The 24,109-nt window shown below is 53.2% G+C and overlaps 1 protein-coding gene across 18 annotated transcripts in view; it reads left to right on the forward strand.

Moving 5' to 3' along the window:
• The first annotated feature begins 2,607 nt into the window (after positions 1 to 2,607).
• MAST3 (microtubule associated serine/threonine kinase 3) overlaps positions 2,608 to 24,109 on the forward strand; it is a 54,850-nt gene continuing 33,348 nt past the window's right edge. For 8 of the 18 annotated variants that reach the window (XM_054463187.2, XM_054463196.2, XM_054463192.2 and 5 more), the window contains exons 1-2: positions 2,608 to 2,684; positions 12,418 to 12,449. In XM_054463187.2, the coding sequence (XP_054319162.1) occupies positions 2,646 to 2,684; positions 12,418 to 12,449 (71 nt within the window). In that variant the 5' untranslated portion in view covers positions 2,608 to 2,645. Of the gene's footprint in view, positions 2,685 to 4,516; positions 4,616 to 12,417; positions 12,450 to 14,860; positions 15,230 to 15,515; positions 15,606 to 24,109 lie in introns of those variants that run through there. The other 10 variants (XM_054463177.2, XM_054463181.2, XM_054463178.2 and 7 more) reach the window with 6 other exon arrangements.

Consider the following 24,109-nt stretch of genomic DNA (forward strand, 5'->3'; position numbering starts at 1 on the left):
ACACCATATGACCCCGGAAGTCCATTCCTAGGTATGTACCCAAGAGAACCAAAACATATCCACAAAGGCAGGGGGCGGTAGCTCACACCTGTAATCCCAGCCCTTTGGGAGGCCAAGGTGGGTGGATCACTTAAAGGTCAGGAGTTCGAGACCGGCCTGGCCAACATGGTGAAACCCGGTCTCTACTAAAAATGCAAAAATTAGCTGGGAGTGGTGGCGAGTGTCTGTCGAAATCCTAGCTACTCAGGAGGCTGAGGCAGGAGAATCAATTGAACCTGGGAGGCAGAGGTTGCAGTGAGCCAAGATCCCGCGACTGCACTCCAGCCTGGGCATCAGAGCAACACTTCATCTCAAAAAAAAAAAAAAAAAAAATCTATGCAAAACGTTGTATGCCAATGTTTATAGCAGCTCTATTCAGAATAGCTACCAAAAAGTGAAAAAATCCAAGTGACCACCAACAAATGAGTGGATCAACAAAATGTACATGTACATATATACAATGGAATATTATTTGGTCATGAAACGGAATGAAGTACAGATATTTGCCACCACATGGGTGCACCTTGAAAGCATGATGCTGAAAGAAGCCAGACACATAAGGCCACATGTTATATGTTTTCATTTTTATGAAATATCCAGCACAGGAAAATTCATAGAACGGGAAGCAGATTGGTAGTTGCCAGGGGCTGAGAGAGGGGGAATAAGGACTGGCTGCTAATAGGTACAGGGTTTCTTTCAGGGATGATACAAATGTCCTGGAATTAGATCGTGGTGATGGTTACACAACTCTATGAGTATGCTTAAAACACTGAATTAATTGCACACTTTAAAAGCGTGAATTTTATGGTATGTGAATTATATGTCAATTTTTAAAATTGTATGAGAAAAACAAGTTTTCCCTGGCATCCTGTATTATTTGCTCAATCTGGCCACCATAACTTGATGCAATTCTACAGTACCTCATGGACAATCGGGCCCAGTGACCCTTCCTAGGGTCCCCTCGAGCCTGAAAACATACTCCAGTGTCCAAACTGTACAGTGGGGCAGCCAAAGACAACTGCGGCTGCAGAGAAAGTGCGAGTCCCAGGGAAAGAAAAAATGCAGGTGCTAAGCCAGGCACAGTGGCTCATGCCTGTAGTCCCAGCGCTTTGGGAGGCTGACGCAGGAGCATCAGTTGAGGCCAGGAGTTCGAGACCAGCATGGGAAACATGGCGGTACCCCATCTCTACAAAAAAAAAAAACACAAAAATTAGCCAGGCATGGTGGCATGTGCCTGTGGTCCCACCTACTCTGGGAGCTGGGGTATGGGGGCTGAGGCGGGAAGATCGCTTGAACCCGGGAGGTAGAGGCTGCAATGAGACAAGATTGCACCACTGCACTCCAGCCTGGGTGACAGAGAGAGACCCTGACTCAAAAAAAACACCAAAACTCTTTGGCCTGTAATCCCAGCACTTTTGGAGGCTAAGGTGGGTGAATCACCTGAGGTCAGGAGTTCGAGACCAGCCTGGCCAACACGGTGAGACCTCATCTCTACTAAAAATACAAAAAATCAGCCTGGTGTGGTGGTGGGCACCTGTAGTCCTAGCTACTAGAGAGGCTGAGGCACGAGAATAGCTTGAACCCAGGAGGCAGGGGTTGCCGAGATCATGCCACTGTACTCTAGTCTGGGCGACACAGCGAGACTCATCTCATAAATTTAAAAAAAAAAAAAAAAGTTTTGGTGTTTTGGCCATATGTGGTGGCTGACACCTGTAATTCCAACACTTTGGGAGGCCTAGGCAGAAGGATCATTTGAGGCCAGGAGTTCAAGACCAGCCTGGGCAACCTAGTGAGATCCCCGTCTCTAAAAATAAAATAAAAAATAAAAGTTTTGATGTTTTGTTCATCATAAATGTTTTCATTAATTTTATGCTTTTAAAATGTTATTTCTCTTGATGGCTGAGTTTTTTGGGGCCCCCTTAAATTTTGCACAGGGGTGAGATCCTCACTTGCCTCACCCTAGAACTCGTTCTGCTGTGCGTACTGGGCACATTTTTGTTGTTGTTTTGTTTTTGTTTTTGAGACAGAGTCTCGCTCTGTCGCCCAGTCTGGAGTGCAGGGGCGCTGTCCCGGCTCACTGTAACCTCCGCCTCTTGGATTCAAGCGATTCTCCTGCCTCAGTCTTCTGAGTAGCTGGGATTACAGGCGCGCGTCACCACCCCCAAGTAATTTTTTTTTTTTTTTTTTTTTCTAGTAGAGACAGGGTTTCACCATGTTGGCCAGGGTGGTCTCGAACTCCTGACCTCAAGTGATCTGCCCACCTCGGCCTCCCAAAGTGTTGGGATACAGGCGTGAGCCACTGCGCCCTGCCAATGCGCTGGGCACATTGATTAACCTATCTTAGCCTCAGTTTCTTCATCTGCAAAATGGGGCTGAATGATGCTCCGTTACTTCTGAGAGGATTCATGCAAAATATTTACTTCTGTGCTCTGCTGGAGGGGCGGGGCCAGCTCGCCCAGTTGGGGCGGGGCCCTGTGGCCGGGCTCCCCGGGAGGGGCGGGGCCAGGCCGCGTCAGCTGACCGGCCTGGCCAATGGCACCTGAAGGCGGGGCCTGGCAGGCCGGGGCGGGGCCGGGGGCGGGCCTGGCGGCGCGGACTCCCGGGCCATGGACGAGTCGAGCCTCCTGCGGCGCCGCGGGCTCCAGGTGAGGCCCTTGCGCGGGCGGGCGGGAGGCGGAGGGCGCGGCCAAGTGCACGCGGCCTGAAAGGTGCCGAGGGGGCGGGGCCTTCACGGGCTGTAGGGAAACTGAGGCAGAGGGTGGGGAACGCTCAGATCGCTTATTTTTGACCACCCGCTTCTCAAAGTGCTTTTTCTCCTGGTGGGAAGGGGGAAGGTGCCCCCTTGGACATCTAGGGAAACTGAGGCTCCAAGCGATGGCGTGGGAGGAAGAGGCTGAGGGCTTTGCCCCTCCCCACCAGCTGTTCTAATAATAATGCTAGCAACAGCAGCCAGAGAGCTCACCATATGTTCATGGTTGTTTTAGTCCTATTACTAGCGATGTATTAATATTAGTTCATATGTATTAATACCTCCTTGGGTCGTCGCTGCACCACAGTACACCCTCAGCTCAGCCCTACGACGACCTAGGGAGGTTGGGGCTGTCAGGCGCCCATTTGTCAGAATAAGGAAACTGAGGCTCTAGTCCCGGAAAGCCACTCTCCAGAGGTCGCCTAGCTGGGATTCGATCCTGCGCCCTCAACCAGCTCTCTTACGGCACAAGGCGCTGCCAACCAGCAGTGTGACCTGGTGGGAGGGCACCCTTGCTTCTCTGGGCCTCAGTTTTCCAACGAGCCATAGGGTCCTCCTTTTACCGAGTTTATGTTTGGGAGGCTGTGTCATCAGGAGGTAGGGACACAGGAGTCGGGGACAGCAGACCTAAGTTTGAAGCCACACAGGGGCTACATGACCCTAGGCAGCCACCCCTTGACTTCTCTGGGCCTCAATTTCCCCATCATAAGAAATGAAAAACGGGAATTAAGATTTGGCCATTTTCCTCTGGGACTTAGACCACACCCTTAAGAAGCCACCAAGTTTTCAGGTATGGAACCTGGCATTCAGCACTTACCCAACGAACATTTATGGAGTGCCTGCTGTGTGCCTGGCTCTGGAGAGGCAGCAGAGTGTTCTGCAACCTCTGGAGCTGCCCTCCTAGAAATCCCAACCTGTTGGGGGAGGTAGACGCCAGAGCAGCGGTGACCCCACGGAGTGATCAGTTGTGATAAGGGACTCAACAGCAAGTGAAGGAGGCGCCTGACTCAGGCATTGCTGGGAGCCCTGGGGTAGAGGAGGCAGCCAAGGGTGGCGAGGCATTGCAGCGGGGGGCGGTATTTTGGGAAATGAGAGAGGTTGACAGAAGCTGGAACCTAAGGAGGACTGAGCAGGTGGAGTGGGGGTCGGGGACTGAGGTTAGCTCTGGGCGGGTTGAGGGGGTGAGAGGAATGGGGCCGGCGGGTCTCCAACCTAGAGCCGCACCGGTAGCTGCGGGACTGCGAACTCAGCAGGTGATGGGAAGCCAGGTCGGGAGTGGTCAGGGAAGGCACGGGCTGAGCTGCAGATCAGAGACACCCGGTCTCTGGCCGCGCGGGGGTGGGGCAGAACAGGAGGCGCTGAGGCCAGAGGCAAGAGTGGGGGACTTGGGCGGAAAGGAGGGGGCGGGGCGGGATTGGCGAGCAGCGTGGTGTTGGTGGGGGGGCAGCCCCGCCTCCAGCCCCAGTTAGATGCCAACCCGCCCGCAGCCTCTTAAAATAGAGAAACCGCCTCCGGGTAGGCGAATGGGGGTGCTGCTGACGTCAAGAAGTGGGGCCTGTTCCATGGTGGGGGGGTCAAACATTTCCTGATGGTAAGTTCTGTGTTACAAAAGGGGAAACTGAGGTTCAGAGAAGCATAGCCACTGTCCGGGTTTCACCAAGTATAGGTGACAGAGTCAGACAGGATTTGAACCCAAGCAGTTCCGGCTTCCTCTCCAAACCAACCCAGCACAGGCGTCCCTCCACGAAGGTGGAAGAATGAGCACGGATTTCCCGACTGAATGAGGACATTCCGGGCAGAGGCCACAGCATGTGCAAAGGCCCAGAGGCATGTAGCCTTTCTTACCTGTTTATATGGGGAAACAAGAACTTGAACCTATTTCTTAGCACTAGAGGCTGATGGCTAGGACTTAATGCTTCCAGGGCCTTCAGTGCTGATTTTGAAGAGGTTAGACTTTCCCCCTAGGGTGATGGGGAGCTATGGAAGGTGCTGGAGCAGGAGAGGACATGCCCATATTGAGGGGCTGGGAAGACTCCTCTGGAGGGCTAGAAACAGGAGTAGGGGAATCAAAAAGGGCAGGAAGCCAGGAAGGAGCATGGAATGAAAGTCGAAATGTGCCAGGTGTGGTGGCTCATGACTGTAGTCCCAGCTACTCAGGAGGCTGAGGCAGAAGGGTCTTTTTTTTTGAGAAGGAATCTTGCTCTGTTACCCAGGCTGGAGTCCAGTGGCTCAATCTTGGCTCACTGCAACCTCCACCTCCCGGGTTCAAGTAATTCTCCCTGCCTCAGCCTCCCGAGTAGCTGGGATTACAGGCATATGTCACCACGCCCGGCTAATTTTTGTATTTTTAGTAGAGACGGGGTTTTGCCATGTTGGCCAGGCTGGTCTCAAACTCCTGACCTCAGGTGATCCGTCCACCTCGGCCTCCCAAAGTGCCGGAATTACAGGCGTGAGCCACTGCGCCCAGCCAAGAAGGATCTCTTGAGCCCAGGAGTTTGAGGCTGTAGTGAGCCGTGATCACGAGACCCTATCTCAAAAATAAAAATAAAGGTCCAAGTGGGAGAAGATTAAAATAATAATAAAATAATAGCAAAGTGGGAATAACCGTTCATATTAACAGGCTAAGCCCTGTCATGCATTCAATTCTCCTAACAGCCCGAGTGGTCAGTGCTATTATTCGTTCCATTTTTCAGAGAAAGAAACTGAGGCCCAAAGAGGGAAGTACCCACCAGGAAGCCAGAGAAATTCTAACCAATCTGGCACCTGAAGGTGTTGTCTTCATCAGCCCCAGTTTGGGGTCTCTTTTGACTGGAAACCTCGTTAATGGTCCAGGAGCACCCCAGCCAATCAGGGGGTAGATCGCTGATGCGAGCCAATCAGATTTCCTGGAGGCCAAAGGCCAAAGAGTCCATTCATAAACGAGTGCTGACTGGCCAATCCAGACGGATAGCCAAGGGCATCCTCTCCGGTGGTGACAATGTGAGGCGTGCTGTGTTGGCTGTGTGCAGGAGAGGTCTGAAAAAGGATCCGGCCTGGCCCGCGGGCGGCCAGTTTGCGACAGCCCCGGGTCCAGGGAGGAGGTGGAGACCTTCCCAGTTTGGGTTAAACTCAGCCTCACGCATAAGGTGTGCAGGCACCGGGTAACGTGAGCTGTTATTACTACTACTACTATTATCTTATTACATTTATCATCTCCTGCTTGGACCTTTGCTTTACACATGACCGAATTTCAAAACACCAGGTCCCACAAACAGAGCATCCCCCAGCAGAGAACGGCTAGAGCCTGTATCTGGACTTTGTCTCTGCCGCTGCTGGGGTGGCTCCCCTAGGTTCAGCCCTCAAAGGTGATCCTGCTTTCTCATGGAGCGCTTCCACTTATTTTCCTCCTCCTCCTCCTTCTCCTCCTTCTCCTTCTTCTCCTCCTCCTCCTCTTCCTCCTCCTCCTCTTCCTCCTCCTCCTCCTGGAAGCCCTCGGGCTGGTGCCATGTGGTCCATGCTGACTTCTCTCCCATTTAATTCCAGGGGCATCGAACTTCCAACCGGGCTTGGTGCCCAGCAGGCTGAGTCTCACCTCCCTTTGCACGTGCTGTTTGCTGGGCATGGACTGGTGTTTTCCATGTGCCTGCTGGCTTTGTCTGACACCCCCTACACCAGGAAGCCCCTTACCTCCCCTCCTGTGTGCCTCCAACCCCACTTCTCCCTTCGAGTCTCTCTTTTTTTAGACAGGATCTTGCCCTGTCACCCAGGCTGGAGTGCAGTGGCCCAGGCGGGAGTGCAGTGGCGCCATCTTGGCTCACTGCAGCCTCCATCACCTGGATACAAGCGATTCTCACTGCCTCAGCCTCCTGAGTAGCTGGATTACAGGCGAGCCCCACCACACCCGAGTAATTTAATTTTTGTATTTTTTAGTAGAGATGGTGTTTCACCATGTTGGCCAGAATGGCCTCAAACTGTTTTAAACTCTTTTTTTTTTTTTTTTGAGATGGAGTCTTTCTCTGTCACCCAGGCTGGAGTGCAGTGGCGTGATCTCCGCTCACTTCAAGCTTCGCCTCCCAGGTTCACGCCATTCTCCTGCCTCAGCCTCCCAAGTAGCCGGGACTACAGGCGCCTGCCTGTAATTTTTTGTATTTTTAGTAGAGACGGGGTTTCACCGTGTTAGCCAGGATGGTCTCGATCTCCTGACTTCGTGATCCTCCCGCCTCAGCCTCCCAAAGTGCTGGGATTACAAGCGTGAGCCACTGCGCCCGGCCTTTTTTTTTTTGAAACGGAGTTTCACTCTTTCCCTCTTCTTGCCCAGGCTGGAGTGCAATGGCACGATCTCGGCTCACTGCAACTTCTGCCCCCGAGTTCAAGCGATTCTCCTGCTTCAGCCTCCGAAGTAGCTGGGATTACAGGCGTGCGCCACCACATCCTGCTAATTTTGTATTTTTAGTAGAGACGGGGGTTTCTCCATGTTGGTCAGGCTGGTCTCGAACCCCCAACCTCAGGTGATCCGCCTGCCTCGGCCTCCCAAAGTCCTGGGATTACAGGCGTGAGCCACCGCTCCTGGCCACCTTTTTTTTTTTTTTAAGACGGAGTCTCACTCTGTCACCCAGGCTAGAGTGCAATGGTGTGGTCTCGGCTCACTGCAACCTCCGCCTCCCGGGTTCAAGCAATTCTCCTGCCTCGGCCTCCCAAATAGCTGGGACTACAGGCGCCTGCCACCACATCCGGCTAATTTTTGTATTTTTAGTGGAGACGGGGTTTCACTATGTTGGCCAGGCTGATCTTGAACTTCTGACCTCGTGATCCGCCCACCTCGGCCTCCCAAAGTGCTCGGATTACAGGCGTGAGCCACTGCACCTGGCTCAAACTCTTGATCTTAAGTGATCCTCCCACCTCAGCCTCCCAAAGTGCTGGGATTACAGGCATGAGCCACGGCACCCAGCTGCTTCGGGTCTCTCTTAATCCCTCCAGTATGGGGATGCTCCTGCTGTGCTATGTCTTTCCAAAATGGGATTTCCTCAAGGTGGGGCTAAAGCTTGTGGGGGAGGCAGCATCCCCCAGCCTGAGCAAGCGCAGACGGGTATACCATAAATATTACCTTTAAAGGGCTGTTTCAGGGGGTCGGGGCCTCCCCAACCTCCACTCCTCTGGGTGGGAACCACTCCCAGGGGAACAGCAGGCACAGAGTGGGCTGTGGGCGGAAGCAGATGGTGCGGGGACTGAAGGGCCCGGGAGTGGTGCCAGGAAGTTCTGTGTGGTCCAGCTTCCCTGGGAGCCTTTGCAGGGAGCTGCCAGTTTTGCCTCACCTTTCTCTGCCACTTTAAAAAAAACATCTTCAGGCCAGGCACAGTGGCTCACGCCTGTAATCCAGCATTTTGGGAGGCTGAGACGGGAGGACCGCTTGAGGTCAGGAGGTCAAGACAAGCCTGACCAACATGGTAAAATCCCATTTCTACTAAAAATACAAAATTAGCCAAGTGTGGTGGTGGGCGCCTGTAATCCCAGCTACTTGGGAGGCTGAGGCAGGAGAATCGATTGAACCCGGGAGGCAGAGGTTGCAGTGAGCCAAGATCGCATCATTGCACTCCAGCCTGGGTGACAGAGCAAGACTCCATCTGAAAAAAACAAACAAACGAAATATTCACATCTTTTTGTCTTTTGGAAGCAACTTTCAACTGGTGGTTATTATTCACCTCTTGATCATTGTCTTTACTCCCATCCATCAAGGTCCCCCGCAGCACCAGGCCCTGAGCTTGCTACTCATTGATTCCTCCAGGAACCCTATGTCACTGGGCCATTTTCCACATGAGGAAACTGAGGCACAGAGGGGTTAAGTCACTTGTCGGGTCACACAGTGCTGGAGTGGGGGAGCCAGACTGGGAACCTAGGACTGTCAGAGTTTTGGAAGGACTGTCAGAGTTTTGGAAGGAAATGCCTGGATGGGGTGCAAGTGGGTCCCCCCACCAGGGTTCAAATCCCTCCCTGTTTCACGTGGGGTAGTGGAGGAAGTGGTATAAGATCCCACAACTGTCTGGGTACAGTGGCTCATGCCAGTAATCCCAGCACTTTGGGAGGCCAAGGCAGGTGGATCACTTGAGACCAGGAGTTCAAGACCAGCCTGGGCAACATGGTGAAACCTCATCTCTACAAAAAATACAAAAATTAGCTGGGTGTGGTGGTACATGCCCACAATCCCAGATACTCGGGAGGCAGAGGTTGCAGTGAGCCAAGATTGCACCACTGCATTCCGGTCTGGGCGACACAGCGAGATGCTGTCTCAAAAAAAAAAAAAAAAAAAAAAAAAAAATCCCACAACTATTGGAAGGGGCAGAAGGAGACCCTAATGGCCACGGTGATGGTGGTGATGGTTCCATCACCATGACTGCTTGAACTAAACGTCGTGAGTTGTCTGTCCTCAGACATACTCAAGCAGTCAGGGAGAGCTCCGAGGGGTAGATTATTCTCCTCCCATAGTGACAGCTTGGTTTTCTGAGCGCAGAGCAGCTGAAGTCAGGCCTAGGGTGACGCCACACCCCCGCGACCCTTCCCCGCCTCTCCCGGGAGGCCTTGCCTTCCTAGCTGGGTCATCCGGCAGCCCAGCAGCTTCCGCCCCCCTCCAATTGGCTGTAGGGGCCGATGTCGTCACTGGTTGCTATGGCGAACACCCAGCTCGCGACGTGGGCAGCCTGGAGCCCACCAAAGTAAAAATAGTCGTGTGTCCCCAACGTGGCCGCCCTGATGTGTGTGGAGGGAGGGTGTCCTGAGACCCAGTTTCCTGCCTCTCACTCCACTAAGAGACGTGGGCAGCCGGCTTTCCTCTGCACCTAAGTTTCCCTGCCAGTAAAACAGCCCCTGCCCGCGGTTCGTATGAGGTGGCTCAGTAAATGCAAGGACATTTACCAGGTATTATGATAGCTTCCATAGTCCCTTGCTGAGCTCAACAATAGTACAACAGCACACAACGGCAGCAATAGTAATGGCTGATCATGATTAACCCAGAACCCTACTCACATCATCTCCAGTTACAGATGGGGAAACTGAGGCACAGGGCATACAAATAACTTGCATGGCCAGGAAGAAACAGAGAATTGAACTGGACCCACGTCTGGGTGTCCCCAGATTCTAAACTTGTGCCACATGGCATTTTGAGAATTTAAAAACCCTCCTGATTGACCGGGTGCGATGGCTTACGCTGTAATCCCAGCCCTTTGAGAGGCTAAGGCGGATGGATCACTTGAGGTCAGGAGTTCGAGACCAGCCTGGGCAACATAGTGAAACCTTGTCTCTGCTAAATATACAAAAATTAGCCAGGCGTGCTGGCACACACCTATAACCACAGTTACTTGGGAGGCTGAGTCAGGAGAATCTCTTGAACCCGAGAGGCAGAGGTTTCAGTGAACCAATATTGCACCACTGCACTCCAGCCTGGTGACACAGTGAGACTCCATCTAAACAAACAAACAAACAAACAAAAAACTGTTTTTTTGGCCAGGCATGGTGGTTTACGCCTGTAATCCCAGCATTTTGGGAGGCCAAAGTGGGTGGATCACCTGAGGTCAAGAGTTCGAGACTAGCCTGGGCAACATGGCGAAACCCTGTCTCTACTAAAAAAAAAAAAAAAAAAAAAAAAGTCCCAGCTACTCAGGAGGCTGAGGCAGGAGAATCACTTGAACCCGGGAGACAGAGGTTGCAGCGAGCCGAGATTGCGTCATTGCACTCCAGCCTGGGCAACAAGAGCAAAAGTCTGTCTAAAAAAAACAAAAACAACAACAACAAAAAGCCCTCTTGGGCAGGCCATGTCTGAGGATGGACTATGAGGTCACAGTGGAACACAAGCTCAGGGCTTTCTATCCTGCATGTGGTGAGGGCACCCAGAGTTGGTGCAGGTCGGCTTGCTGAGCTCTAAAAGGGTCTTCAAAAGGGAGTCACCCATCAGCCGTCCTCCCCATGCCCCCGCTGGTACCCAGGGCCCAAACCTGCGTAGACTTTGCAGCGAGTGAGGAGAGAATGGCGTTCAGACCTAGACCCAGGAGGAGAGGGACAACTGAGACGGGACAGGGAGAGGACAACTCAGGAATCTCTGTTTTCTCAACAGATTATTAGTTTTTAGCCACTACTGACATATTTCTTCATAAATACAACTAATTTGTAATTTTAAATAAAATAATAATTATTATTTTTTAGACTTAGGGTCTTGCTCTGTCACCCAGACTAGAGTGCAATGGTATTATCATAGTTCACTGCAACCTCCAATTCCTGGGGTCAAGCAATCCTCCCACCTCAGTCTCCTGAGTAGCTGGGATTACAGGCGTGCGACACCACACCTGACTAATTTCTTTTTTTCTTTTTTGAGACGGAATCTCGCATTGTTGCCAGGCTAGAGTGCAATGGCACCATCTCAGCTCACTGCAACCTCCGCCTCCCAGGTTCAAGCGATCCTCCTGAGTAGCTGGGACTACAGGCGTACAACACCACGCCCAGCTAATGTTTGTATTTTTAGTAGAGACAGGGTTTCACCATGTTGGCCAGGATGATCTTGATCTCTTGACCTCGTGATCTGCCCGCCTTGGCCTCCCAAAGTACTGGTATTACAGGCACGAGCCACTGCACTCGGCCCTTCTTACTTATTTATTTATTTATTTATTTTTGAGATGGAGTTTCGCTCTTGTTGCCCAGGCTGGAGTGCAATGGTGCAATCTCGGTTCACTGCAACCTCCGCCTCCCGGGTTCAAGCAATTCTCCCGCCTCAGTCTCCCAAGTAGCTGGGATTACAGGCACCCACCACCACGCCTGGCTAATTTTGTATTTTTAGTAGAGATGGGGTTTAGTAGAGATGGGGCCAACATGTTGGCCAGGCTGGTCTTGAACTCCTGACCTCAGGTGATCCGCCCACCTTGGCCTCCCAAAGCTTGGGATTACAGGTGTGAGCCACTGCGCCTGGCCAGCCCGGCCTTTTTTTTTGTGACAGGGCTCAAGCAATCCTCTTACCTCAGCCCCCCAAGTAGCTAGGAGTACAGGCTTGAGCCGCCATGCCCAGCTAAATTTTTTTTTTTTTTTTTTTTTTTTATAGAGACGGGTTTCATTATGTTGCCCAGGCTAGTTTCAAACTCCTGAACTCAAGTGATCCATCCGCCTTGGCCTCCCAAAGTGCCAGAATTACAGGCGTGAGCCACCGCACCTGGCTAATTTTTAAAAAATTTTTTGTAGAGATGGAGTCTTGCTGTGTTGCCCAGTCTAGCTTAAACTTCTGGGCTCAAACAACCCTCCTGCTTTGGCCTCCCAAAGTACTGAGATCACAGGTGTGAGCCACCGTGCCCAGCCTAAAATATTTTTTAATGCAGGTATGGTAGGAGCCGGGTGGGGAATTAGATTGTGAATCTGGAGGGCCTCCAGGAAGAAGGGATGTTGAGTTCAGACATGGAGTATGAGCTGCAGTTAATTAGGGCCGGAAGGGAGGGAAGGCTGTTCTGAGAGAGCGCACAGATAGTGTGCAAAGGCCTTGAGGCAGGGCTGAGCCCAGTGTGTAGAGCAGAAAAGATGCATTGGTTGGGGCAGGGGATTGGGGATTGTGGGTGTGCATCAACGGCCAGGGGTTCTGAGGGCTAGTCTCTCTGAGAATGATCCCCATTTCTGTCTCATTGCAGAAGGAGCTGAGCCTGCCACGCCGAGGACGTGGGTGAGTTCACCTGGGGCTGGCGGGCTGGGTGGGCCCCGGTGGTCTTGGAAGTGGATATTTCAGCAACAGCCACTGAATTGTGAATGTATTTAATAATTACAGCAACACACCTCATGTTCATTCTTGCCCTCGTGTTTGCAAAGTACTTCACAAGCACCTGGCCTCTCGCCACAAACATGGGAGGCCATGCCAGTTTGCAAATGAGGAAGCTGAGGTGCAAAGGGGTTTCATCACCAGCTAAGGGCACTCAGCTGGGAAGGAGAGAAACTTGTCTGGAATCCAGAGTCCAGATGTTGAATTTCAACCGAAGTGTATTAGAACTGGCTTGAATGCCTCCCATGACGGGGAGCTCACTTCCTTTTGGGGAACACCAGCAGAAAATTATCTCTCAGCTGGGCACGGTGGCTGCCGCCTGTAATCCCAGCACTTTGGAAGGCTGAGGCAGGCGGATCACTTGAGGCCAGAAGTTCAAGACCAGCCTGGCCAACATGGTGAAACCCCGTCTCTACTAAAAATACAAAAAAACTAACCAGGCGTGGTGGTGCACGCTTGTAATCCCAGGTACTCAGGAGGCTGAGGCAGGAGATTCGCTTGAAGTGCAGTGGAGTTTGCAGTGAACCGAGCTCCCACCACCAGACTTCAACCTGGGCAACAGAGCGAGACTCCATCTAAAAAAAAAAGAAAAGAAAAAATCATCTCTCTCAGGGTCACATCAGTGTTCCTGCAGGTTGGGTTTTTTTATTTTGTTTTGTTTTTGAGACTGGGTCTCTCTCTGGCAGGTTGGGTTTTTTTGTTTTGTTTTGTTTTTGAGACTGGGTCTCTCTCTGTAGTAGAGTGCAGTAGTGTCATCTTGGCTCACTGCAACCACTGCCTTCCAGGTTCAAGAGAGTCTCCCGCCTCAGCCTCCAGAGTAGCTGAGACTACAGATGCGAGCCTCCACACCCGACCTGTATGTTTAGTAGAGACAGGGTCTCACTATGTTGCCCAGGCTGGTCTCAAACTCCTGGACTCAAGCGATCTGCCTGCCTCAACCTCCCAAAGTGCTGGGATTACAGGCATGAGCCACCATGCCCAGTCTAGGTTACCATTTTTTATCCCCAAAGCTTAGAGAACATTATTGTTCAATGCCTTCATTCATTTACAGATGAAAGAAACCAAAGGCCGGGGTGGGGAAGGTTTTACCTTGAGCTAGTGGTCTGGAAGTGTGTGACTGTGGACACCCCATCTTTGGGAGCTGCTTTTGCCTGAGTTGGGGGTGGGAATCACTCAATGAACATTTTTTGAGCACCTGCTGTACACTGGGCCCTGCTGAAGGCAGAGGGGATACAGACAATTCAATCTCAGAGCAATGGTTGAAGTTTTGTATGCAGGAGAGAGATTAACCAGAGAAAGAGACAGAGGTGCTGGGGGTGGCTTTATCCTGAAGATCTGGGGCCTCTTGGAGGAAGTGACCTTTGAGCTTAGATCTGGAAGAAGAGGAGGAGCTGGCAGCAGGGAAGTCTGGGGAGAATGGCATTCTAGGCAGCAGGAACAGCGTGGGCAAAGTTTCTGGGGTGCCAGCATGCTTGGCATTAGAAGAACAGCATGAAGACAAAGGTAGCTGAGTGGAGTGAGTGGAGATGAGGTGGCAGGACAGGAGAAGGAGGAGGTCCTGGGAATGGGGTCAGAGTGGCCCCGAAGCCCAGGCCATCTGCTCCTGTTCCAGTGGGGATGATACAGTTGGTGGGGAGGTGCTTGAAGGCTCCAGTGGTTGGGGGTTGCTGGGGGACTCGGATATTGCCCCCAGAGCCGGCACTGTTTCCAGCCTTGGCCCAAGCGGTGGGCAAAGTGTTGGACCGTGAATCAATGAGGACTGCCGAGGGGAAAGTCCTGGACCTTGGGGCAGGACAGAGCCAAAGACTCCACAAGGGATGTCCATTCCCTGCCACCTTCCCTGTGCCCTACTGGGTCCACCGGGGCCTCAAGAGGGCCAGAGTGAGACACAGACACCCCCAGACCGTGGGGTTTGCGCTGAGAGGGAGGGAGGACAGAGCTGGCGGCGCCTGGTGCTGGTGGGGGTACAGGGACAGCTTGGCGGAGGAGGGGCTGGTGGGGTTGGGATCGTATATGGGTGAGGGGGGCGACCTTCCTGGCAGAGGAAACAGCTGGAAGCCAGGGGACTGGAGGTGTGGTCAGAGCCTCTAGTGTGCGCGGGGATGCGGAGACCCGAGCGGGTTAGGACCTCAGTGCTGAGCAGCTGGCCGGGATGCGGGGTTGGGGAGTTGGGGCGGACTGCGCTGAGATCCCGGCTCCCAGAGAGCCCCAGGGCCAGGGCGAAGGCTGAGGCCGGGCCGGGGCGGGGAGAGGCAGGGTCAGGCCATGGAGCAATCGCGCCGACCGCGGAGCCAGTGACCGCCCTTCCCTTCCGGGACGCAGCTCAGGGGCTCCCGACCCGGCGGCCTCGGCGTCCCTGCGGCAGACAGGGCGGCACCCGCGGCTCCCCTCTCCCGCTGCGCGACCCTCGCTGCCGGGCCGGGCCTGCGCGCAGGTGCGGAGCTGCGAGCCCCGCCCCGAGGCGGAGCCAGCCGGGCCCCCAGCGGCCCAGCCCCCGCGTCTAGTCCGCCGCACCAGCCAGGCGTCTGTCCCTGCGTCCGTGTGTCCGTCCGTCGGTCCGATCGCGCCACGATCAGGGCTTCCGGGGACCACCAAGGGGGCGTCGGTACCCGGCCGCACAGAGGCGGCCTCTGCCTCGGCATGAAGTCCCGCAGGGACAAGCTGCACATCCCGGCGCTGACCCTCGAGTGAGTGTTGGGCAGGGCGGGGGTGTGGGGTGGTGCAGGGAGGACAGGATGACAACTACCCTCCCCCCACGTCTCTGTTCGTGTCGCCCAGAAACGCACCGCCGCCTCCGGGGAGCCCTCCCGGGCCATCGGTCTGGCCCCGCCCTCACGTCCTGAGCTGAACCCAGAATCCCCGGTCTTGGGCCCCTACTCCCTGAGGGAACCGCAGCCGCCATCCGGAGATCCGGATTCGGCCACACGAAGGGGCGGCCTCCAGGTTCACCGTCCCCGGCCTCTTTCTTTGCAGTCTGTCTCCGAGCAGCCAGAGCCCGTCCCTGCTGGGTCCCAGCAGCCCCTGCAGCCCCTGTAGCCCCTCCTTGGGCCTGCACCCCTGGAGGTAAGTGACAGCGCGTGTGGGCGGGGCGCAGACATCGCCCTGGCACCCCGGAGCCTTGGAAACCCGCCAGACTCATCACTCTCCTCAAGATACTGTAGGTTGGTGACATCACCCTCTGGGCCTCAGTTTACCCCTCCACATAATGGCACTGCGATCCGTTCTAGGGGCTTAATGGGAAAATTCCATTTTCAGCCAGGCCAGCATCTGACAGGTGGCTAAGGAAAGGGAAGAACTTAAGCTGTTGCCCAAGGACTTCCCCGAGACAGGTGCCGGATTCCCAAGCTGCTCAGGGCACTCCCTGCTGAATCGGCCTGGACTCCTGGGTGGTGACCTCAGGGAGAAAGCTCCTCCCTCTAAACACACACGCACACCCAAGCCTGAGAGGCCACCAACGAGAGCCCTGTGAATTGAGCTTAACCAAAGTGGTGCCAGGAGAAAAGAACCAGGGTGACTGAGCGCTCCCTAACCCCTTCCTGATCCCTACTTCCCAGTTAAGAAAACTGAGGCTCAGAGAGGAGATGCCAGTTTTCCTGATTCAGTCCATCCCCTGAGGGCCAAGCATCAGGGACAGCTTTGCTACCAGGTCTGTTGAGGGTCCTACTGGCCAGTTGGTTGACTCTGTGACTGGCCAGGTTTCAGGACAGGAAGGAGTTTTGTGAGCTCCTCTCATGGTTTGGGCAAAAGTTTAGGGAGGGACAGATGTGAGGTCAATGATGTCTATTAGAGTTATGTGGCCCATCAACCATTTACACTTTAGTATGAATGAGCTGCTTAAATCTTTCCACAGACTTTTTTTTGTTTTGTTTTGTTTTGTTTTTTGAGGCAGAGTCTTGTTCTGTCCCCTAGGCTGGAGTGCAGTGGTGCAATCTCAGCTTACTGCAACCTCCACCTCCTGGGTTCAAGCAATTCTCCTCTTGTAGCCTCCCAAGTAGCAAGGACTATAGGCACCTGCCACCACATCCAGCTAATTTTTGTATTTTAGTAGAGATGGGGTTTCACCATGTTGGCCAGGCTGCTCGCAAACCCCTGACCTCAAGTGATCTGCCTGCCTCAGCCTCCCCAAGTGCTGGGATTACAGGCATAAGCCACAAACTGGGCCATCCACAGACCTTTAATGGAGAGAAGAGAGAACAATATAGAGCCCACATTTGGGTGCTGGACAACAGGGAGGTACCTTCATTCAGGTGCCAAGCACTTATGAGACACCTACTGAGATCCAGGTGCTAAAGGCATTGCTATAAAGAAAACATAGTCCCTTCATCAATGGCTTCTCAGTCAGCTTGGGGAATTCAGTGATATAATGAATGGATAAACAAGATGTATTCAGACAGGGACCTCTTGGGGAGGTGATGTTTGAGCCAAGGCCTGGGCACAGCTAAAGGAAGATTGGCACCAGGCAGTGGGTACTGCATGTGCAAAGGTCCTGTGGCAGGACTGAGGTGGTGGGTTTTTTGTTTTTGTTTTTTGAGACAGAGTCTCACTTTGTCGCCCAGGTTGGACTGCAGTGGCATGATCTCGGCTCACTGCAACCTCTGCCTCCCAGGTTCAAGTGATTCTCCTGCTTCAGGCTCCGAGTAGCTGAGACTACAGGCGTGCCACCACGCCCAGCTAATTTTTTGTTTGTTTGTTTGAGAAAGGATCTTGCTCTGTTGCCCAGGCTAGAGTCCAGTGGTGCCATCTCTGCTCACTGCAACCTCTGCCTCCTAGGTTCATGTGATTCTCCTGCCTCAGCCTCCCACGTAGCTGAGATTACAGGCACATGCCAACACTCCCGGCTAATTTTTGTATTTTCAGTAAAGATGGGGTTTCACCGTGTTGGCTAGGCTGGTCTCGAACTCCTGACCTCAAGTGATTCTCCCACCTTGGCCTCTCAAAGTGGTGGGATTACAGGCATGAACCACCAAGCCTAGCCTAATGTTTGTATTTTTAGTAGAGGTGGGGTTTCGTTATGTTGGCCAGGCTGGTCTTGAACTCCTGACCTCAGGCGATCCACCCACCTTAGCTTCCCAAAGTGCTAGGATTATAGGCGTGAGCCACTGTGCCCCGCCTGAGATTTTTTTTAAGCCTCTGTATCTGCCTTGGGGGGAGAAAGTTCTGCTGGGGCCAGGAATGGAGGTGGCCAGAGAGAAGGAGGTGGCTAGGACAACATCCGGGACCAAGTCGAGGCATCCAATGGGAATCAGAGACTGCCATCACCCCCATTTAGTGAAGAAAACAGGGGCATAGGACCTCAGAATGTGTTATCAGGAGCATCCTAGGAAGGTTTTGGGCCAGATCTGACTCTGTCTAAATCCTTGGCTTCCACCCCAGGTGAGGACATGATGAAGGGAGGCACTCTTGTGTTGGAGGCCGCTGAGCAGATTTGACCAGTTTTAACTGGGAGGGGAGGGAGGAAGTATCTGGGACTGAGAAAGACCATAAGGCTGCCTCACTCACCACCAGGGGGCAGCAGAGCCACATTGCCTTGGGCCTGGCAGGGGAATGGGTCCCTGGCAGGGAAATAGGTGCCTGCCTGCCGTGTTCCAAGCATCCTAGGAATAAGCTCATAATTGTCCCAACAGGGTCCAGCCTCTGCAACTCCCCTGCCTCCTTTTTTTTTTTTTTTTGAGACAGTCTTGATTTGTTGCCCAGGCTGGGGTGCAGTGGTGTGATCTCTGCTCACTGCCACCTCCACCTCCTGGGTTCATGCGAGTCTCCTGCCTCAGCCTCCTGAGTAGCTGGGATTACAGGCATGCACCACTACACCCAGCTAACATTTGGGTGTTTTTTTGTTTGTTTGTTTGAGATGGAGTTTTCCTCTTGTTGCACAGGTTGCAGTGAAGTGGCACGATCTTGGCTCACTGCAACCTCCGCCTCCTGGAATCAAATGATTTTCCTGCCTCAGCCTCGTGAGTAGCTGGGATTACAGGTGTCTGCCACCACTCCCGGCTAATTTTTTGTATTTTTAGTAGAGATGAGGTTTCACCATGTTGGCCAGGCTGGTCTCAAACTCCTGACTTCAGGTGATCCACCTGCCATGGCCTCCCACAGTGCTGGAATTACAAGTGTGAGCCACCGCACCCGGCCTAATCTTTATACTTTTAGTAGAGACAGGGTTTCACCATGTTGACCAGGCTAGTCTGGAACTCCTGACCTCAGGTGATCCACCCACCTTGGCTTCCCAAAGTGCTAGGATTATAGGCGTGAGCCACTGTGCCCCGCCTGAGATTTTTTTTAAGCCTCTGTATCTGCCTTGGGGGGAGAAAGTTCTGCTGGGGCCAGGAATGGAGGTGGCCAGAGAGAAGGAGGTGGCTAGGACAACATCCGGGACCAAGTCGAGGCATCCAATGGGAATCAGAGACTGCCATCATCCCCATTTAGTGAAGAAAACAGGGGCATAGGACCTCAGAATGTGTTATCAGGAGCATCCTAGGAAGGTTTTGGGCCAGATCTGACTCTGTCTAAATCCTTGGCTTCCACCCCAGGTGAGGACATGATGAAGGGAGGCACTCTTGTGTTGGAGGCCGCTGAGCAGATTTGACCAGTTTTAACTGGGAGGGGAGGGAGGAAGTATCTGGGACTGAGAAAGACCATAAGGCTGCCTCACTCACCACCAGGGGGCAGCAGAGCCACATTGCCTTGGGCCTGGCAGGGGAATGGGTCCCTGGCAGGGAAATGGGTGCCTGCCTGCCTGCCATGTTCCAAGCATCGTAGGAATAAGCTCATAATTGTCCCAACAGGGTCCAGCCTCTGCAACTCCCCTGCCTCCCTTTTTTTTTTTTTTTTTTTTTGAGACAGTCCTGATTTGTTGCCCAGGCTGGGGTGCAGTGGTGTGATCTCAGCTCACTGCCACCTACGCCTCCTGGGTTCATGCAAGTCTCCTGCCTCAGCCTCCTGAGTAGCTGGGATTACAGGCATGCACCACTACACCCAGCTAACATTTGGGTGTTTTTTGTTTGTTTGTTTGAGATGGAGTTTTCCTCTTGTTGCACAGGCTGCAGTGAAGTGGCACGATCTTGGCTCACTGCAACCTCCGCCTCCTGGAATCAAATGATTTTCCTGCCTCAGCCTCGTGAGTAGCTGGGATTACAGGCGTCTGCCACCACTCCCAGCTAATTTTTTGTATTTTTAGTAGAGATGGGGTTTCACCATGTTGGCCAGGCTGGTCTCAAACTCCTGACTTCAGGTGATCCACCTGCCATGGCCTCCCACAGTGCTGGAATTACAAGTGTGAGCCACCACACCTAGCCTAATCTTTATATTTTTAGTAGAGACAGAGTTTCACCATGTTGACCAGGCTGGTCTGGAACTCCTGACCTCAGGTGATCCACCCACCTTGGCCTCCCACAGTGCTGGAATTACAGGCATGAGCCATTGTGCCTGGCCTTGCAACTTCCCTGCTCCCATTCTCTCCATCTCCCCGTCACTCACTTGGCTCCAGCCACACGGCTGATCCTCCAGAATGCAGGCTGGTCCAGCCTCAGGGCCTTTGCACTTGCCGTCCCCATTGCCCAGAGCTCCGTTCCCTCCTTTCTTCTTCTATCACATCCTCATCAAGTCCTCAGCCTCAGATAGGAAGCCTTCCCCAACCACCCCCTCCTTCCAGGCCCCACAAACATGGGGTATAACATGCATTATACCTGTCCATTTCCACATCCAGACCCCAGGGATTTTCTTTTTTTTTTTTTTGAGACAGTCTTGCTCTGTCACCCAGGTTGCAGTAGTGCAATGTCTCGGTTCACTGCAAACTTTGCCTCCTGGGTTCAAGCGATTCTCCTGCCTCAGCCTCCCGAATAGCTGGGATTACAAACATGCGCCACCACGCCCAGCCAATTTTGTATTTTTAGTAGAGACAGGGTTTCACCATGTTGGCCAGGCTGGTCACGAACTCCTGAGTTCAAGTGATCTGCCCAACTCAGCCTCCCAAAATGTTGGGATTACAGGCATGAGCCACGGCACCCAGCCAACCCCAGAGATTTAATTTCCACATTGTCTTGTGTGATTATCCAGTTATTTTTCTCACCCAGAGGTTTGACAGCCTCTCCGGGACCAGACCTTGTCCGTCCTGGTCATATCATAGCCTCAGGGCAGGCCCAGGGTGTATACAGCAGGTGCTCAGTTAATGCATGTGGCTTAGATGAATGGGCAGTATCTGGGAGGGCTGTCCTTGTGGTGGTGATGGCATTGGGGGTTGGGGGTGTTGTTGAAGAAGGCCATGAGTTGGGCACTCATAGACAAAGTGGCTGTTCCAGGCAGCAACAGCATCGTCAGAGACACATTCCTGCTGGAGCCTCAAATCCCAACGGCAGGAAGAATGTGGATTTTCTACCTAGGGCACTAGGAGCCATAGAGTGTGGTGCTGGGAGGGGCACAGATATATGGGCAGGTGGGAAGTGCTGGGGCAGTCCCACTAAAAAGGGGCCGTTGAAACGGGGTATCTGTATATCTACCTGAGACTTTGGCATTTACAGTCACAGCACAGGCAGGGAGAGTCAAATACCAATGTCACAGAGTTTGCCAGGGACAGGGCTAGGATGTGACCCCTGGGAGAGGGATTCACCCAGGAATGCAGTTTTGTTTTGCTGTAAGAGCAATAGGGAGCCATGGAGGGTTTGTGAGCAGGGGAAGGGCATGATCTGGGGAGCAGTGGGCTGACACCAGAGATCAGTGGCTCAGCCAGTGTTTCATGGAAGGCCTTCACCGTGGCAGCAGGCCCTCTGGATTGTCAGCTGCAGCCCTGTTTTGCAGAGGGGGAAACTGAGGACAAATGAGCATGGGAGAAGGTTCTCTCCCTGCTACAGATGTCAGGGCAGTGGGTGTAGGTAATAGGGGGTGTGTAGGTGTTACTGGGTGTAGCTGTGGCTGGGGACGAGGGGGCAGCACCTTTACTGAGTGTGTGCAAAGGTGTGTCCCCGTGCATATGGGGTGGCTCAGCACGTAGTGACAGCAAGTGGAGACTGTGGCCCCATCCCCACTTGGGTCCCCAGACTCAAGAGAATCTGTACCCCGCATGAGGCTTGGGCTGCATACCTGGGGGTCGTAGGTGAGCACTCCCATACTCATCACCATCTCTGGTGGTCCCAAAACCACCATCTCCCCTGGTCTCAAAACAAGTCCCAAATCCACCCACTTTTCTCCATAGCTTCAATATTCCCCTCCCAGACACCGTCCCAGACCCTTACTGGCCTCCTACTACCTTCATTCCTGTCCTCCAACAGTCTGCTCCCCATAGCAGACACAAGGGGGTTTACAAACGTAGTCCAGATCATACCCCTTCTCTGCTCAAGCACCCTCCATGGCTCCCCATTGCTCCTACAATAAAATTGCACTCCTCCCTGCAGCCCACAAGGCTTATGTGGTCAGCCCCGCTGGCATTTTGCCCTCAGTGCTGCCTCAGAGAGCTGTGCCCTTTGCCTGGGACACGCTTTCTACATAGCCAGCTCCTTCCTCCTCCATTTCTGGCTGGCTGCAGCATTATCTCCTCTGAGAAGCCTCCTGGCTAAAATTGCCCCTTGCATATTCTCTCCTTTCTCTTCCCTTCTCAGCCTTGGTATTTGAAATTATCTTTTTTTTTTTTTTTTTTTTTTTTTTGAGATGGAGTCTCACTCTGTCACCCAGGCTGGGGTGCATTGGTGCGATCTCGGCCCACTGCAACCTCCACCTCCCGGGTACAAGTGATTCTGCTGCCTCAGCCTCCTGAGCAGCTGGGAATACAGGCATGCACCACCATGCCCAGCTATTTCTTTTCTATTTTTATTTATTTTTTATTTTTATTTTTTATTTATTTATTTTTTTGAGACAGAGTTTCGCTTTTGTTGCCCAGGATGGAGTGCAATGGTGCTATCTCGGCTCACTGCAACCTCCGCCTCCTGGGTTCAAACGATTCTCCTGCCTCAGCCTCCCTAGTAGTTGGGATTATAGGGACGTGCCACCACGCCCAGCTAATTTTGTATTTTTTTAGTAGAGGCTGGGTTTCACCATGTTGGCCAGGCTGGTCTCAAACTCCTGACCTCAGGTGATCCACCCGCTTCAGCCTCCCAAAGTGCTGGGATTACAGGCGTGAGCCACCACGCCCAGTCGAAATTATCTTGCTCATTGAATTGTTTCCTGTTGGCTGGGCACGGTGGCTCACGCCTGTAATCCCGGCACTTTGGGAGGCCGAGGCGGGTGGATCACCTGAGGTCAGGAGTTTGAGATGGGCCTGGCCAACATGGTGAAACTCCGTCTCTACTAAAAAATACAAAAAATTAGTTGGGTGTGGTGGTGCAACACCTGTAATCCCAGCTACTCGGGAGGCTGAGACAGGAGAATCGTTTGAACCCAGGAGGCGGGGGTTGCAGTGAGCCGAGATGGTGCCACTGCACTCCACCACACTTGGCCTCGCCCAGGCTGATTTTTTTCTTTCTTTTTTTTTTTTTTTTGTGATGGAATCTTGCTCTGTCGCCCAGGCTGGAGTGCAGTGGGGCGCGATCTCGGCTCACTGCAAGCTCCGCCTCCCAGGTTCACGCCATTCTCCTGCCTCAGCCTCTGGAGTAGCTGGGACTACAGGCGCCCGCCACTACGCCCGGCTGGTTTTAAACCAAGGCTGGGAAAAGCCGGATGGAGGTTGGGTGTGGTGGCTCACGCCTGTAATCCCAGCTACTTGGAGGCTGAGGCAGAAGACTCACTTGAACCCGGGAGGCGGAGGCTGCAGTAAACTGAGATTGCGCCATTGCACTCCAGCCTGGGAAACGAGAGCGAAACTCTGTCTCAAAAAAAAATTGTCTCTTTAGATATGAAGCCTGGGCCCCAGCATTGGGCCTGGGCTGGGTCCCAAAGTGTCCTGGGGCCCAGGAAGGGGCATCCCTCATGATGACACTGCCCCTGACTTGCCTGGGCTGTCATGACAGGAGGAAGCATTAATTCAGTCCCTACGGTGGGAGACACTTCTGCTTCCATAGGGGCTTCCATAGTGAACACATATTGTACCCTCAGCCCTGTTCAGGCTCTGTGTCTCAGATTTTATTCTGTTTTCAGTATGGGGGATGTTATGCATGGGGAAACAGAGGCCTGGAAGTTAGCCTGATGCTATCGTTTATAGAGATAAATTATATATAGATATGAAACATACACCAGGTGCCCTTGGAAGCGCCCCCTTACATCTGATTTGTGTAATCCTCATGTCAGTCCAGTTTTCCTCCAGTTTCACAGTTGAGGAGACTGAGGCTGGAGTTCAATCAGGTGGCTGGTTCCTAACTGAGGCAGGGCTGATGGCCTTTCCCGCCACACACAGGCAGAGCATGTCAGACGCCCCGACTCAATTTGCCAAACACACCCTCTATGCCAGTCCGGTGCTGGGAGCTGCTGGGACCCTAAGGAACCCTCAACCTGGGGAAGACAGAGCCGGAAGGACAGGAAAGCGGGTTTTTCAGAGGAGAGGACGCAGTTTTGCCAGGCTAGATTCCAAGCAGTGGGGCCAGGGTGGGCGTGGTACCATGAGCCGGGCCAGGACGCTGGGGTGGGTCTTGGGTACTGCACTGAGAAGG

The sequence above is a fragment of the Pongo pygmaeus genome, chromosome 20 (assembly GCF_028885625.2).
Source record: "Pongo pygmaeus isolate AG05252 chromosome 20, NHGRI_mPonPyg2-v2.0_pri, whole genome shotgun sequence".
Lineage (NCBI taxonomy): Eukaryota > Metazoa > Chordata > Mammalia > Primates > Hominidae > Pongo > Pongo pygmaeus.